The sequence below is a fragment of the Alosa alosa genome, chromosome 8 (assembly GCF_017589495.1).
Source record: "Alosa alosa isolate M-15738 ecotype Scorff River chromosome 8, AALO_Geno_1.1, whole genome shotgun sequence".
NCBI classification, from domain to species: Eukaryota; Metazoa; Chordata; class Actinopteri; order Clupeiformes; family Clupeidae; genus Alosa; species Alosa alosa.
The window spans coordinates 3,349,733-3,367,582 of NC_063196.1; the positions used below are offsets into that span (position 1 = coordinate 3,349,733).

Below are 17,850 nucleotides of genomic sequence, written 5' to 3' on the forward strand. Positions count from 1 at the left end.
CCATGTTCATATAGGTTGGAGAAAAGATAGGAAGTCCTCTCTTGGGTCTTTAAAAGAGAATTGCTGTGTTCATCACTGCAGGCATTGCCATTCACAGTGCTCTTTATGAACACCATAACTGGTGGACTGAACTTGAATTTAGAGGAAGATACTGTACCATCTGACAACTTCTTGATTTATTATTTTACTTGTCATTTTGAATCATTTCAGAAATATCCTGTGCTACCTCATCTTTATCATGATTGCCAATCAAAATTAAAAATTGAAATTGAAACATGAATTTCCCAAGTTCTTCTATCAAATACTCTTTTTCTTACACTACAATGTGTAAATTGAGTATCCCTCATACTTTCAAATATTTGTCAGCGCTATCACGTCATTGTTATATCCCGACACTAGGGGGCACTCTCTGAGCTATGTTCAGGTCGCTTTACCATAACAACAAACTCGCTTCTACCACTTTTCCACACGTGTGACTAATACATGCTCTGGGTGTGACCTAGTTAGCTTGCATTCCTATATGAATTCCCTTAAACCTCAGTGTTGCATTCCATTACATCATTTTTACCCAGCAGGGTAGTAACCACTGCCATGCAATGCCCCAGTGAGCCGCTACTGGTGCGTGAGACAGGAGACATTTGAATTTTGGTGTGGAGAGATGAGACTTCAAAAGCTAGAGATCTCCATCTGTGATTGGCTGGATGAGACTTCACGTGCACTGCAGACAGTCGTTAGGCTTCGCTAGCTTGGCTGTTATATCAAAACGACAAAGGAAACTAAAAACATGGCCGTACTTCATACATGCCTGCAGTCCACAGTTCACATACGGTAGGCCTACCGTACATTGGGTACCTCCCACAGACCTACCCTCATGCCTTCTCTGTATCTCTCTCTCTCTCTTTCTCTCTCTCTCTCCCTCTCTGTCTTGTTTTCCCTGGTGTCTTTAGCCTCCATACCCAGCTTTAGCGGGCGCAGGGGTCATGGAGAACATATTAAACTTGTCATGTTCAGCTTGAGCCACTGATAACAGGATCAGCTTGTGTGGTTCACACGATGGGAGCCGGCGCTCTGTATGTTTGTGCTTGTCTCCAGACTACCACAGATGAGATTACGGTGGTAATCGCATGCTGGTGGTCTCCCTCCCACCACCCATTTCCCTCCATCTCCTGTTTCGAGGGTGTTCAGGGTGAACACCATCTGTGCTTTGACACTCCTCCTGATAACACAGCAGTTGTGCTATAACTGAGGTATGATACAGCCTTTACAGCATGGAGCTGTTACATGGTCTTCTAATGTATAATTGTCATCTTTCCCATGGCAACTGGTCCCAGCCACAAGGTGTCCTCCTTGCTACAGCTACCAAACTGGTGTGCGGTTGTGCACATTCACATGTGCTGATGCAACAACATTAGGCTAATTATTTGGCCTGGCCTTGCCAGGCTACATGTGAGCTAATAGGGACGTTTGCCATAACACAGGCAGAGTAAGGAGAGCAGCCTCTTCATGTGGGGTACACACACACACAAACACACACACACACGGGGAGAGATCATCTTTCAGGGCCTCAGTGACTCCTGTGATTAGGAGGCTCAGCCACAGCAGCTGCGTACAACAGAGGCTGCATCAGGCCCAACTCCGGAACCGCCGGATGGAGAGGAACATTCCCCAGCTGTCTAAGCCACTACTGCTGCTCTTCTCATTTAGCCTCAGGGACCTTCTGTAGAATTACACAGACCCTATAGCTCTGGGCACTCAGCTGATGATGTACGAGATGCTGCTGTTTGCCCCTGGGCACTCGTATGGCCTTCGCCTGGCACCCTTCATCTGGACTATCAGCAGGCTGGAGAAAGCCAGGCTAGTCTAAATAAAACATACTCTCCAGATGTTTATCAGAGGGTGGATACACCTCTTCACAGAAAACTACAAGCTACTATAAGGACCTACAGCATTCAGAACACATTTCACAATGCACAGTTTGTATCAGAGTTTGTGTCAGAGTTAGCTGAAGTCATGCCTTGATTACATCTCAAAGTATTTTGTGTGGGTGGTTTTTTCAGTAGATATCAACATTCATTTTCCTACTGCGCACTCCCTCCCTTCTGTTAAAGTCTCTCTCTCTCTCTCTTATGTGAAACTCTCTCCACATCTGGTTCACATCAGCGTTCTCTCTCTCTCTCTCTCTCTCCCTCTCTCTCTCAGTCCCACTTCCTCTCTTCTCCTCAAGTCCTGATTCCCTGTAGGGGCCGCGATGCACAAATAGAGTTAGAGCATAACAAACTATAAAATGCACAATAAATAGCATTCTTTCCCCTCTATAGCAGGAGAGGAGAAGGTATACCCTGGGGGAAAGTCATATCTCAACTGAGCAGATCAAATTCTCCCATGTCTCAGCTCTGCTAAAGGATCCTGTTTTATGAGCCAGCATGTCGTCCTGCTTGTATATAAATTAAGGTGTAACTTTATAGACGTTATTCTTCAACTACACCCACGGCCATCATGTGAAAAGGAGCAACACCACCCTGAATGTTTATGTGTGACTCCAAACAAAGTTCCTGCTGAGTGCTGCAATGTAGGGGAGAAATATTCTCCTCACAGTTGGGTCTGTGCACAAGCTGGGTGGGACTGCATCTGTGCTTTTGGACCCAATGAACTAAACATTCCTATCATATAAATAAGTCAATTGGCTGTTTAAGTGCTACTGCACCATCTGGGACTTCTAGACACTGCAGCAGTGAGTTCCATTACCTCTATTAGGAACGTTTTCCATGTCCAGCTCCTGTGCACTGATAGGCATACTGTTTAGTTTTTACAAGCCCCTTTAAACACGACTTATTCTTACAATTCCGTCTATTTGATTCTTTAAAGCTTTTACTTTTCCCTGGCATGACTATGGGTTGAACCCATATGAATTTATTCAAAAGCATCTTACCCTTGTCCAGTTAACTCTTGTGCAACCTCCAACCATTGGTTTACATGTACAAACCCACAACATCAACAGTGCTGGCACGAGGAATGTGTGGTTGAGAGGATTCAAACATAGAGTACACACGACACAAAACCCCATGGTGTCAGATATCATAGGGCATGATCCCCGGAAATGGCTGGGACAGCTACAGGCAACAGACATAGCCACTAAAACCACTAGTGATATCATGTAACACATGTCAAAATGGCTGAATTGATCTAAACTACAAACATGGCATATTTAAATCAAAATGCGGTGTTCCTGTTGATACCCTCATTGACAAATACTGTTTCTTGTCTTGCTATTGTCCCTATCTGTTTCTATTCTTTCAGAAAAGAGTGTTATATGATGTATGACCTATGGGGTTCAACTCACTGAAATGGACACCACACTCCACTGACCCAAGAAGGCCATGTAAGACGGACCCAGAGCCCTGGGGTGAGCTGTCTGTCCTTGAGGTGAAGAGTGAATCAGAGGGGTGGGGAGGTCAGCATTCATACACCCCCACTGTGAGACGGAGCACTGCCCCTTTTACCCTCCCTGAGTGACCGAGCGCTCTGGCGGGGAGCAATACGACCGCAATCATAACAAACCGACCTCCATTTTAATTACAGCAGCTCTCAGGCTGGCCTTGGTCCTCTGCTGCTCTGGGTGGTGTGCGTAGCCTTTTCCAGAGGTTAAGCAAATGTGAAATTAGCACTCTCTCAAGTCCACTTTCACAGGCGCCATTACTTCAGATTCCATTGATAGAAAAAATAAATAAATCCATGGGAACTACTACATATAAAGGAGAACAAGTTTAGCTAGCATGGTGAGTCAAATATTAAATATAAACTCGCCAGAGAGGTTCATGTGAGGGCAAAACCGAAATGTGTATGAATCACAATGTCCAAATGAATCAAAATGTCAGACGCATCAGAAGCAATACTAGGAACTGGTTATTAATGCTATGTGCAAACTCTAACTGCCAGTATGACCACTGGACCTCACACATCTCACACATACTCACAATTTCAAAGAGATTTACAAATTCATCCCAATAGTTACATTCCTTTTACAATTAAACATGTGGAAAAGGTGTAAAAAACACCTGAAGAGTGTGCTTTCTTCAGTGTGAAAACATGCATGAAAACAGAAATGAACTCACCTGTTAGTGTGTTCGTTAGTTACTCATTAGTGAACAGATGATTAGCCTTGAGCTAGTTGCAATTTGTGCATGATACATACTAGTACATGCCATGCTGAGTCTAACTGGCTTTTTGATGTATGCATTTGCATTTTTGGACTATACTGTACATTTCCTCATGGATGACTGTTATCTTATGTGTTTAGAACATTTCAAAGGGAAGGCTGATAAGCACTCGACCATTAATCACGGAGTGTGAGAATTCCAAGCTGCGCCTCAGGAGGACGTACTATGGGCAGTAAGTGAGCGGCTTGCCTAGAGGGAGTGTGGGACGGAACTGTGCTTTAGCCTCCCCTCCCTCGCACCATTGTGACGACAGTGCCATGGCGTTCACCAGGGCACAGCATTGTTCTCTGCCAAGGCCACAGGCAAGGTGGGGCTGGTGGAGGGGAAGAGTGAAGAGTGGGGGTAAAAGTCTTGGTCAGATGAATGCCTTCACTGTGACTGTTCCTCCCACACTTTGAAAGGGACCCAAGGAACAGTAAATCTGCTTCAGTCTCAACTTGAAAGACCAAGAAGGAAATACACTTTCTGACAGTGAATGACTTTAAAATGTTGGTCAAGTTTACAGTGTGTGTGTGTGTGTGTGTGTGTGTGTGTGTGTGTTTTTTTTGTGTGTGTGTGCGTGCGTGCGTGTGAAAAAGACAAAGAGTGTAAAAGAGTGCATGTGTGTGTGGCTATCACTCAGTCTTCCGCCAATTTGAACAGGGCTGCAGGGAGTGTTGATGTGCCCTGATGCAAATGAGGGGCTTTAACGTGGAGCGCTGCCGACAGACTAGCCCAGCTCCACTCCCCACTCAGCCCACTGTGTTTGCATACTGCTCACCCAAGCAGAACAGCCCTCTGTCTGTGTGTCTGATGGAAGTTACTGCCTGCTCATGACAAAACTGTAAAACACAGAACTTGGTCTCAGAGCCACTCTGGAGGTGTGGAGGATAGGGGGGCAGAACAGGGCAGGATTCACATGGGTACCAGTGGTTGCTTTTGAGACAAAAACATTGTGGAGTAAACATTTCTGGGTTTGTACGTTTTTTTTATCTTGTTCCTCTCCAGCCTTCAAATGACATCATAACATGCATCACAGGAATGTGACGACTTGTTTATTGGTCATCTGAGACATATAACTTCCACATGGTCTCAGGGACGAGAGGTGCATAACTCAGACGCATTTGGCCTGCTAACAACATGTCCTTTGTAGGCCGCAGCAAAGAAGCTCATCCACATATAATCTAATGGAGGACCTCAGAGACAGTCCTTACAGTCATGTGTTTATGCATGAGCATTGTCACGTGCACACACACACACACAAACTTTTATTTTTTTACATAAATGATAGTTGTCTTTCTGTGCTGAGTCTTGTACTTTCTGTGTCTTGTACTTAAAGATCTAGTACCTAACAGGGTTTTCATAAATGTAGCACCTTCTTTGAGAGCATGACCTAAGAAAACAAACCAGGCTAGTGGTGAATGGTGGAGCTGGAGAGTTGCACGGATGGCTGGGGTGGAGGGTGGGGGGTAGGGGTTGGGGTGGTGGGCAGCTGAGAATTTGTTTCTTTTTTTTGCTCGCGGCGCAGACTAAGCTTTGCAGTGGAGGGCGGGGGGGGCAGGGATGTCCGCTGGGTAAGGTGAAAGGGTGCTACGAGAGAGTGAGCGAGAGAGAAAGAGAGAGGATGGCTGCTCAGCTCACACTTTGACACATCCTACACAAGAACACAACCAGACCGCTGACTGCAAATCCAAGGGGAACACTCTCTCAGAGGACTTTTTAATCATTTCTTTTTTTCCTTATTTCTCTTTCTGTTGGACTTTTTCCAGCCTCTGCGTCCTCTCTGGGCTGAGCTCCCTCCAGCTGCATGCGATTTAGGGCTCGGGCTCTGGGAAGGGGCAGGGTTCGCCGCACTGAGGGGAGAGGGGGGGCAGGGTTCGCCGCACTGAGGGGGGCGCGCTGGGGTGGACGGGAGCGCAAAGGGGGGAGGGCCAGCAGAAGGAAGTCCATACAGTGTGTGTGTGAGGGAACTCTGGGCTGGGCTGGGCTGGGCTGGGCTGGGCTGGGCAAGTGTGTGTCCGCCGCCGCATCTGGAAGTCAGAGGGAACACTAATGCAACAGAACCAGCAGAGCACAGCGAGCTCTCTGCATCCCAGAGAGACCAGCCCACGAGACTAGCCAGGGCAGGGAGAGAGAGCAGCACCCTGCTGCAAACACACACACACATAGAGGAAATGGCTGCTAGAAGAATACTGCCCGTCCTATGCCTCCTCTCCATCCTCTCAGGAAGTGTCCGATGTGTTTTCTGGGAGGAACGGAACACAGTGCTCAAAGTAAGTCTGCTTAGTTCTCCTCATTACTCTGCATGGCTGAAGTTCTAAGCACTGCTTTGCATGGAAAAGAGCTTTGTGAACTGTCAGCACGTATGGCACGTATCCCATTATTTCTGATTTAGACACTAACTTACTAAGATTTTGACATTCTGATGTGATTACTGTATACCATGCCATTAGTCTGAGCAAAAGAAAGACCTTAAGTGTAAGCTGTTTTCTTGATGTGATGTGGTACCTCACTGCACAGAAAGCAAAAGATATTCTACTTTGCCTGTTCCTCTCTCCTTCTCTCACTCTTTCTCTCCCTCCCTCCATGGAGTTCCCTGTTCCAGCTACTCTCTCTAGCAGCAGCTGTAGTTGCAGAGTACCCTGTGCTAGGTCAGTGTTGGCTGATTCTGCCCTGAGCCCCAGATGAGGCTCGTCCTGTGGCAGAGGCTGAGCTCTTTGGCTGCGCCAACGCCCAAACACACACCGGCTGCTTGGTGTTGAGCGGCACTGTTGTGCATGGCAGTGGCTACAGAGATCATGAGAAGCAGAGGGGTGTGTGTGTGTGTGTGTGTGTGTGTGTGTGTGTGTGTGTGTGTGTGTGTGTGTGTGTGTGTGTGTGTGTGTGTGTGTGTGTGTGTGTGTGAGCTGGGGAGTTCATGGAGGACTTGCTGATAAGCGCTGCTAATGGCTCTCTTAGAGGGTGTGATTGAAGAGTGTTGTCATGTACACCCTTAAGAAGAAAGTGACGTTTCAAAAGCTATAACATAGTTGCAACATACAGTAATAGCCTTGACCTGAGATTGACCTGTGAAGGGCTTTGTTTATGGTCCAGATTTCATTTAGTTATTGTGAACTTCCCAGTTTTCAGTTGGCTATGACAGAGAGCTCCCACGCGCAAGCGGACATGCAGTGAGAGCGTGTGTGTTTGTGAGTGGATAAGAGCCGGATTCTCATGACCTGCGCTAGTGTTTTGGGCCAGGCTGTGGAATGGAGAAACAAACAGGAGGGCTTCCTCTCCCACTCCCCGGCCGGCCTCTCCACTGGAGTGCTGAAATGGTGGCAGTAAACCCGTGTCTGAACCCCTATGCACCACGGCCAATGTAAACAAGATGTCCAGCACTCATTGTCAGAGGTGGGGGTTGTTCAGGAGGCAGACAGCAGTGCCCCTCTTTCTCTCTCTCTCTCTCTCTCTCTCTCTCTCTCTCAACGCTGAGTGAAAGTCATGTACAGTGCTCACAGCACTGGTTTGTGTCTGGCTTGTGTTGACTTTGGTCAGTTTCACAGTCCAGAGACGGCTCTCTGAGCTTTCTGCGGCCCGCTCCAGAGCCCTTATCTCCAGAGACTAGATGAATGGGGCTCTGCTTTAAAACATTTCACCTCCAACACCATCGGCCTGGGATCAACAAGGGCTATTCTGTGCAGCTCAATGTTGGAGTGGAACACGATGACATCGTCTTTAGGAAATGCAGCGTGTCGGACAGAGAGCTGCCCTGTCCAGGACCCTGAATGTGCGCTTTGTTCTCTACAGTAACGGGAACACTTTGAACTGGTCAGAAATAACTGACTGACGGCCTCGAGTCCCATGCATTGGTCTCACTGAACTTTATTGTTGTCTGTGAAGTGAACATTAGGCTGCAGTCAGCTGGGATGGTGAAAATAAAAAAGCGTTTAGTATCATCTGGTTTCAGAATCAGAGAAGTGAACATGGGATGTGCTTTCACATGCTCCTAATCAGACAGCAATAACTCTTATGCTTAGAAGGCATTCTGGACTCTAAGCATTTTACAGATTTCCTCGCCGACGTTTGCATGTAGTAATCACACAGCTGAAACATCTGCTCCAACTTCCCACGATTCCATGCTCTGAGGGTCCCCAGTGTATACACTGTCCAGCTGTTGGTCACTTTGAGATGTACACAGACAGGCCTGTGGTAGTCATGTATTTCATATGCTTCATTATACCACACTATAAACAAAAACTCTAACTGTCTTTAGAATAAATGACACAATTAATACTAAATCCACTACAGTTCACTCTCTAGAGTTACCTCATTCTTTGTGTTAGTGTCTGATACTGTTTCAGAGAAGTGCATACTGTTTTTGGTTTGAATTGGGTTGACCTGTAATTGACTTCTTCCTTCCCCAAAACACTCATGAAAAAAGAACTGGTGACAGCACCTCATGGATGATAATTGGCCCCGAGCATAAGCACTCTGTCTATGAGCTAGCGTCCAGATGCACACCAGATGAGCAGACGCACAGGTCTGCTCACCGTTTACTACCAGTGGCTCGGTACAATCACAGCGGGAGCTTCCAGAGAGCACTCCTCTGACCATGAAAACAGCCTTGTTGTCCAGCGCGTGTTTCTAATTTACTCGCTGGGAAGGCCGGGCTCTGGCTCCGCTGCCCTCTCTGGAGTAAATCACGGCGTTCCCATCCCACAGGAATGTGTGAGAACGGACCACACTGGACCCAGCGGCCCATGAACAACTGATAAATTAATGGCCAGGGTGGGGAAGCCGTGGCGCTCGGAGTCGACACCAGAACAATGGGCCTCCGTGGGATGAGAATTTCAAATTTGCATCGCAGTCCAGTCAGTAGTGAAGGAATGAGCCGCAAATTCTTTCACTGACAACACAGGGTACAGTTTACTAGTCTCCAGCAGATTATTTCTGTTCTCTGCTGAATGGGAGGAAATGGTGCTCTTTGAAGTAAAAGCTTCAGACAGAACAGGTGTTCATCCTGTTATTCCCTCCAGTGGTCTCCAGATTTGATTGTTAAGATGCCTTCTGACGCTTCCCTACATCAGAATAGCATTATTGATGGCAACTCTCTTCTGAATAAATGAAGCGTAGAGTTCTGAGGGAAGAGTTTTAAAACAGCATGTTCTCAAGAAAAATCTCAATCACACCAACCAGTTTTTGCAAAGTGGACCCAGGTGGTGGCTCAGCCAAATTACTTGCACATGATTGAATAATGTCTCTTTGGCAAAACAGGCTCTTGGGAAAGTTAGTTTTTTGTAAAGCCTGGTTTCACTTAGAAGACCGTTTAACAGTTCCTTTCAACTTTCCATATCTTGGAGGGAAGAGAAAATGACTTGTAGCTGTGGTTGTGATTGCCCTGTCTGATTACCTTTCTCAGGTATGCTCCAGGGGAAACTTCCTAAGCGAGCGAGGGGACTGTTTGCCATGCAACTGCAGAGGCCATGCGGACAGCTGTGAAGATATCACTGGAACCTGCATTGTAAGTCTCTCCAAATTCAAGTTGCTTATGATTTTCCAGTGGCGATGACTCACATTGTGCAACGTTGTGGAGGGGAAATGCCTGCCAAAGAATGTGGTGGTTTGTCAAGAAATGATTAAGGTCTTGTTTTGTTTCAGTTCTGCTGCTAGGGCACAGGGCATAGAACAGCAGCGTCATAGGGTTGATTCTCAGGAAGCACAAAGAGTAGGTGTTTTTCTCAGACTGAACTGAACTGGCTTAGATGTGGCCTTGACATTGTCCACATCCATCAGACCAATCTGGGAGATAAATCTTGTTTTCCGACACAAACAAGCTAGATGCTGTCTGGCAGCGTTAATTTCATTTGTCAATTTAAAAGGGCAACAACGCAGAGCACACAGTGAGTCATGGACACGCACAAAGCTAGAGCAGTGGGCAGTCACTGCTGCGGCGTCCAGGGAGCAGTTAAGGGTTAGGTGGACGAGCAATGTTCAACCACTTCCCCTGCCCACTCTTTTCCTACCAGTGAGGGATGGAACCGGCCATCTTTGGGCCCTACCCGCCAGGGCCGCCAAAGAGTTGGACCGTGCGTTGGCATGGACATGAAGTTGTTCAAAGCTTTGTTGTGTATCACCCTTTTTGCGTTTCTCATTCCCCCGACAGTCCTGTAAAGACCACTCCACTGGCGAGTTCTGCGAAAGCTGTGAGGATGGATTCACGCCAGAGATCACGCGCAATGGTCGTCACTTGTGCACCGCCTGTGCCTGCCCTCTCCCAATGCCCTCCAACAAGTAAGTGACCAGGGGTATGAGGGTCCGGGTCATCTTATTCTGGTTCAGTGTTGGAGCGAGAGGCAGACGAGGTGTGTGTTGTGGCAGTGTTTTGGTGCCCAGACTTGACTAGAATTCCTTCCTCTGTGTGTCTCGCCAGCTTCGCAGAGTACTGTGACCGGAGGGGGAGTTTTCTGCGCTGCGTGTGCCAACCAGGCTATGCTGGACACAGTTGTGAGAGGTGGGTGCTGACCAACCACTGGCCAGACTGCTCTCCAGGGCCACAATATAAACAAATATCCTCTTCTATGCCAACTTCTTTCCATGCAATGAAATAGTGTTCATTTGCACCAAGAGCAACAACAACCTAATCTCTCAAGTTGTCAGAGTGCTATTTCTTTCAGGGTCCTTCAAAAGGTCTGGAGGTGTTCTTATTATTTAGTGATATACTATAACGATATCACTGTTTAAAAAACGTTCTAACAGTAAACACCAATATACACTTCAACAGATGTGCGCCAGGTTACTATGGGAACCCTATGAAGCTAGGAGACTCTTGCAAGAAGTGCGACTGCAATGGAAACTCTGATCCCAACCTGATCTTCAACGAATGCAGCAACGTCACGGGCCAGTGTCTCAACTGCTGGGGAAACACTGCAGGTGCCAACTGTGAGAGGTGTGCGCCTGGCTTCTACGGGGACGCCGTCAACGCCAAGGACTGCAGGGGTGCGTGCCAACAGTACATTTAGACATCACAGCCCTCGGGCCAACGTTTAGCCAGCTGGAAAACACGCCAGAGACGCAGCTAGATATACTCATTCACATGACTCTCCACATGCTGAGGAGCTGTTGAGGGAGGCCTGTGGAAAACAAAGTCTCATGTCACCGAGGGGGATACAGTAATACCCAAGCTTTGCTTCAAAAGGCTCTTTGGGCTATGCCAGATTTATAATTGGTGTTATGAGCATATTAAGCCCTGTTGGTAGAGGTTAGGGAAATTCAGCGGTTGTTTACACAGTTGGAGCTGCAGGGTGGTTAGGATGGCGCTCATGCCCGTGTGCTCCCAGCTGGCATTTGCAGCTCTACAGTACTGTGCATCACAACCAGCCCAGCAACTCCAACACACGAGCAGGAGAGTAAGAATAGCAACATGGTGTCATTGTTGGTTTGTTTACTGTCAGCATAACATGGACAGGGACTTGGAAATCTTTCCATGGGTTATCTGGAGATGTAAATATAGTGATCTCCAAGGCTCAATACCGTGTAGAATTATCTGGAGATGTAAATAGATAGATAGATAGATGGATAGATAGATAGATAGATAGATAGATAGATACTTTATTGATCCCCAGGGGAAATTCAAGGTCTCAGCAGCATACATACAACACAAACACATTCTTTAACAGCAGAAGAGTAATTAAAGTATATAATATAAAAACACAACTAAGCAGTAAGGACAGTAGAAGATAAAGAATATGCTAAATTTACTAAAATACAAATTATACTAACACTTAATACAATATATAAAAATATACTAAAATACAAATAACAAAATTACAAATTATACTAACACTTAATCTAAATCAATTCTAAAAACAGTATCCACATAGTGGTAATTAATAAATCAGAGGCGCTTGCAATGACTGATGATATAGTGATCTCCAAGGCTCAATACAGTGTAGAAACAGTGACTCATTTCTGAACCACATCACCACATTTGTTTTTCTGTACAGTTTATTGATATGTATTTATGTGCAGTATATTATATCCAGCTGCTTGTTTATTGTGTACTTTTCAGAGTGTCAGTGTAACAAGTGTGGCACGGCCTCATGTGATGACCGCACTGGTGTGTGCCACTGCAGGCCTGGGGTCATCGGCAGGTTGTGTGACCAGTGTGAGGTAAGAGTGTGTCAAACATGCCCTCAGAACAATCACTTTGAACTTCAATGTTTTCTTCACCTTTCATACCCTCACCCAGCAATTAGTTCTGTATTCATTGCCATCCAGACTATCCAGTTTATTACTGGTAATGAGATTAATTTTCAACTCAACAAACAACAAACAGAATCTCAAACCGAAAGTAATCACAGTCAGAGAATATGTTTCCACCATTGGTTCCACAACCTCCATGTCCTAATGACCCCCCCCCCTTCCCCAAGGGAGGGTCACTCAGGCTTCTCCAGCTGTCAGGGCTGCCGGCGGTGTGAGTGTGCTCTTGCTGCCCACAAGCCCACGTGCCACCCTCTCACCCACAGCTGCAAGTGCCGTCCTGGAGCCGGAGGCCGATACTGTGAGCGCTGCCTGCCAGGCCACTGGGATTACAGCTCCTCAGGCTGCAAGAGTGAGCACCTTACACACTACTCCTGTGCCCTACACACTACTCCTGTGCCTTACACACTAGTCCTGTGCCTTACACACTAGTCCTGTGCCCTACACACTACTCCTGTGCCTTACACACTAGTCCTGTGCCTTACACACTACTCCTGTACACACTACTCCTGTGCCTTACACACTACTCCTGTGCCTTACACACTACTCTTGTGCCTTACACACTACTCCTGTACACACTACTCCTGTGCCCTACACACTAGTCCTGTGCCTTACACACTACTCCTGTGCCCTACACACTACTCCTGTGCCCTACACACTACTCCTATACACACTACTCCTGTACACACTACTCCTGTGCCTTACACACTACTCCTGTGCCCTACACACTACTCCTGTACACACTACTCCTGTGCCTTACACACTACTCCTGTGCCCTACACACTACTCCTGTGCCTTACACACTACTCCTGTGCCCTACACACTACTCCTGTGCCTTACACACTACTCCTGTGCCTTACACACTACTCCTGTGCCCTACACACTACTCCGGTGCCCTACACACTACTCCTGTACACACTACTCCTGTACACACTACTCCTGTGCCCTACACACTACTCCTGTGCCTTACACACTAGTCCTGTGCCTTACACACTAGTCCTGTACCTTATACACTAGTCCTGTGCCTTACACACTAGTCCTGTGCCCTACACACTACTCCTGTGCCTTACACACTACTCCTGTACACACTACTCCTGTGCCCTACACACTACTCCGGTGCCCTACACACTACTCCTGTACACACTACTCCTGTACACACTAGTCCTGTGCCCTACACACTACTCCTGTGCCTTACACACTAGTCCTGTGCCTTACACACTAGTCCTGTGCCCTACACACTAGTCCTGTGCCTTACACACTAGTCCTGTACCTTATACACTAGTCCTGTGCCTTACACACTAGTCCTGTGCCCTACACACTACTCCTGTGCCTTACACACTAGTCCTGTGCCTTATACACTAGTAATTTCAGAATGAATGTCAAATGAAATTGGACATGCCAAACACAAACTCTAGGCATATCATTAAAATTTGGTCTCAGGCCCATATCATGCTCCCGTAGGAGTCGTGAGACAGTGGCCTCCAGTCGTGATCCAGACTATGCTCTGTAGCCCCACAGCACAGATAAGGCCCATCTGACTGTAAGTGCTAACACGTTCTCAAGAGAGCTCCTCTGTCTGCCATTCCCACACCCACTCACTGCTGATGTCATAGCCGGGGTATCCGCTTACTGACGGCCACCTGGAGGCGGTTGTGGGGATTAGCAGTGGACCGCTTCCTCTGACATCAGCACCCGCGCACCATGTTAGCCCAGCTGTGTTCGGCCCCGCAGGCCAGCTGCTGTAGCACTGCCAGGAGAGAGCCTCATGGAGTGTTGTGTGTCTCTGATGCGTGTTCCAGAGTGTGACTGCACCAGTGGCCATTGTGACATGGACACAGGAGAGTGTCTGCCCGAAGCCTCTCAGGTCAGCGAGTGCAACATCGGTGAGTAGACTTGCCACGGCCCACAGTGAAGGAGAGCACAGACACAACACAGTTCATGCCAGCATGGCACACCACTGCCCAGCACTGCCCAGTAAAGTTGACAAAGCTATCAGCCTCAAAGTAGGCTAGTGTTCAGGACAAATGATGAAGCATAATATTCCTTTTCCATTCATTATATAGGAATAATACAAAAGGCAAGGTGATCCCAGAAGACTAGGGTTGTATTTTGGGCACCAGCATGGCGTAAAACTCGTTTTTCACCCGCGGAAAGTTTAATTTGGTATTTTGCACGTTTATTTTTTAAACATTGCGCCCAGGGGTGTGACATTAACAACCTAGGGAGGGGTCTGGCTGCTGTCTAAAAAAAATCGCTATCATACACCACCTAAACCTGGTCAGAAGTCAATGGCGAAGTTGTTCATATGCTATTTTAAGAGCGCATGTCAACAGTCATATTGGCAGGTGCACACACCATCCTTTCTATCATTCATGAACGACACCAGCGCATCGCCCATGCAAAGCATTACAGATTGCACGATTACAATGGGAAACATAATTAGAATAAAGATATTACTTTAAATACTGTACATCTCATGATGAGTAGTTATTCACCATCATTTGCAAATTGGTAATGATGGTTAAAAGTGATTAGGGGAGAGGCTAGAGACAATGATGGAGCACAGCTGAAGACGCACTGTCATGCAGATATAAGCAACCTCTGCAGGATAAATGTTGTTTTATTCAGTCATTTGAGCAATATTAGGTAAGTGTTGCTTTTTCCAGCCTATGTTTTCGACGGTAACCCATTGTCAGTCAATAGTGAACGTAACTGCATATAACTGTCTTCGTTGACTGACACCTTGGTCAAGTTAGTTTCACTTTGCCAATGAGTTCAAATAATAGACGAGTGCAAATGCGTGAAGGCTATGCTAGGTTTTAGTAATGCATGGTTTAAGAATGACTATTTCATAGTCGCAAGCAGCCTCCGCCATCGCAAGCAGCCTCCTTCAAATGCGCCGTTGAATGGCAAAATACCGATGCATTTATTTGACATATCGCGCTTTTCGCCGTTAAAGGGAATGACAGATGTCATTCTCATTGGTTTAAAGTGATGTTATGCCCCAAACACACCCATATGACTGATTAAAAAAACTAGGAACACCTTGTTGCTTTACGCGCTTCCACGCTTGATAACCTAAACCCCTCCCAATGTGAACTGGACATCCTACTAAATTTGAAGAGACTTTTGAGAGTGACGATGCACTTGAATGTCATGATAGGGCCCTAAGTTAGTGACATGAACATGGGTATCTACATGAGTGAAACAACAAGAGGGAAAACAGCATAGATTCTTTTGTATGAATTACACAAAATAATTTAGATCTGTTTAAGTTCTACATGTAAAAGCCAAAAACAGTGTAGTGAAACAGCACAGACACAGCCAGTCTGACCTTTACTGGACTCTCCCAGTCTGGAGGGCATGAGAGGGTTTATGTGCTGCTCTGCCTCTGGCTACAGACTGCGATGAGTGTATCTGGCACCTGATTGGAGACATCCGGCAGTCCAACAAGACCCTGGACCAGCTGAAGGTCAGCGTGCTGAACATCTCCACTGGGGCTGCGGCAAACGACCGCCTCAAGTATTACAACTACACAGCCCATCGTCTGCAGGTGAGAGTCAGAGCCCACCTCTCTGGGCCAGCCAGGCTGCCTTCACTGTTTCCAGGGGGAAACAAAAGCAAATTACTTTGGTTATGTTTTGTTATTCCTGTGTCAGTCATGGAAACAACAGTCAACATGGAAACAACTGTTACACTGCAAAAACTTCTAATCTAATAAAAATCTAACCAAGTTTCATGAATTTCATATCAAGATTAAAAAATCTAGTTGATATTGTTTTCAGTATAGAGAGACTTACCTAGTGCTTTCTTTTAAAATCATTTGACTTATGTAATTATTACTTTTTTTTATTTATTTTAAAACAAGCAAATTGGGCTGCCAGTGCATTGAGCAAATTCGTCTTGATAAGACTCCTTCAAATAAGACAAATTCTTATTAAATTAAGTCAATCAATGATCTTACAAGAGAGTACTAGGTAAGTGACTTTATACTAAAACAATACCAAATGGATTTTTTATCCTCTTAATATGAGGTTAATAACACTTAGATTTCATTAGATTTATTTTTTTGCAGTGCCAAAAGTTGTTACTCAGTCTCCTTTTTAATATTTAAGTTATTAACACAATGGGTTTAGGATAACTTAATCTGACTGAGTTGGGGCTTTTTTTCATGTTTTTCTCCAGATGCAGTTTGTTGGCTGGAGAAATAAGTCAGCTCTGATGAGATCACAGACTGATGAGCTTGAGGAGGCCACAACTGACCTGGTCGAAAATGCACTACCTTTTTCAGACCAAGTAAGACCAGCACTCTCTCTCTCTCTCTCTCTCTGTTTCCAAATGTGGAAGCAGGACCTGTAGTACCTGTCAGCACTAGATGAATGTTTCTAAATGTTTTTAAATCCCAAAATGACCTATGGGTTTTCGTAAGCCCCGAGCGTAGTAAGTTGTGTGAGAGTGCAGAGTGACCTGAGCACTGCCGCCGAGCTCTGATGAAGACATGTATTGATTGGGTGTGCTGTTTGTGGCGGCGTGCCAGGAGAGCTCTGTCCAGGCCCTGGGAGAGAGTGTGGAGGAGGACACCCAGCGCAGCCTCAGCCTGGCAGACGAGCTCACCACTAATCTCACCGCACTCAACGCGCTGATAGAAGGTACACTCCCATTGCACTGCCACAGTTTCGCTTAGTAGCTTTTTGAAGGTTTTGTAGGCTTTAGCTCTACAGTTGAGCAATGTTAACAGTTTGTGCTAATCTTCATACTCAAGGTTTTGGAGATTGTAATGAAGTTAGAAATGTGATGTTGTTCCCTCAGCCAAAGCATTGCAAAATGACTGCTATGGCTGGGCGATCTTAGGCATGCGATAATTTTGCAGCTGTTTCACAAGTCCATGCTGAGCGTGGAGGAGCATTTGGGGTGAAACAGGAAAGGAAATGGACTGTAACAAGAGAACACTCTCACACACACACACACACACACACACACACACACACACACACACACACACATACACACCCACTCTCTCACACACACACACACACACACATACACACCCACTCTCTCACACACACACACACACACACACACACACACACACACACACACACACACACACACACACACACACACACACACACACACACACACACACACACACACACACACACACACACACACACACACACACACACACACACCACACACACACACACTCACACACACATGTCTTGTTTCTGACCTATCAGAGATGATCAGTGACTGGGAGCAGTACAGTGAGCAGCAGGAGGTGGACCCTGAGACAGCCAGGCGCAACACCATTCAGGCTGAGCGTATGGTCAGCCAGATGAGGGAGATTGACCTGTCCCCGAAGGAGCCCATAGCAACAGATGAAGCAACTGAAGCCCATGACTGTGAGATT

At 46.4% G+C, this 17,850-nt stretch overlaps 1 protein-coding gene across 1 annotated transcript in view; it reads left to right on the forward strand.

Moving 5' to 3' along the window:
- Positions 1-6,185: 6,185 nt before the first annotated feature.
- The window catches only part of lama4 (laminin, alpha 4), a 29,853-nt gene continuing 18,188 nt past the window's right edge, over positions 6,186-17,850 (forward strand). The window contains exons 1-12 of the mRNA XM_048250906.1: positions 6,186-6,469; positions 9,598-9,699; positions 10,342-10,469; positions 10,609-10,689; positions 10,960-11,174; positions 12,247-12,347; positions 12,609-12,789; positions 14,237-14,320; positions 15,839-15,990; positions 16,623-16,733; positions 16,975-17,086; positions 17,678-17,842. Coding sequence (XP_048106863.1) covers positions 6,371-6,469; positions 9,598-9,699; positions 10,342-10,469; positions 10,609-10,689; positions 10,960-11,174; positions 12,247-12,347; positions 12,609-12,789; positions 14,237-14,320; positions 15,839-15,990; positions 16,623-16,733; positions 16,975-17,086; positions 17,678-17,842 — 1,531 coding nt within the window. The 5' untranslated portion in view covers positions 6,186-6,370. The remainder of the gene's footprint in view (positions 6,470-9,597; positions 9,700-10,341; positions 10,470-10,608; positions 10,690-10,959; positions 11,175-12,246; positions 12,348-12,608; positions 12,790-14,236; positions 14,321-15,838; positions 15,991-16,622; positions 16,734-16,974; positions 17,087-17,677; positions 17,843-17,850) is intronic.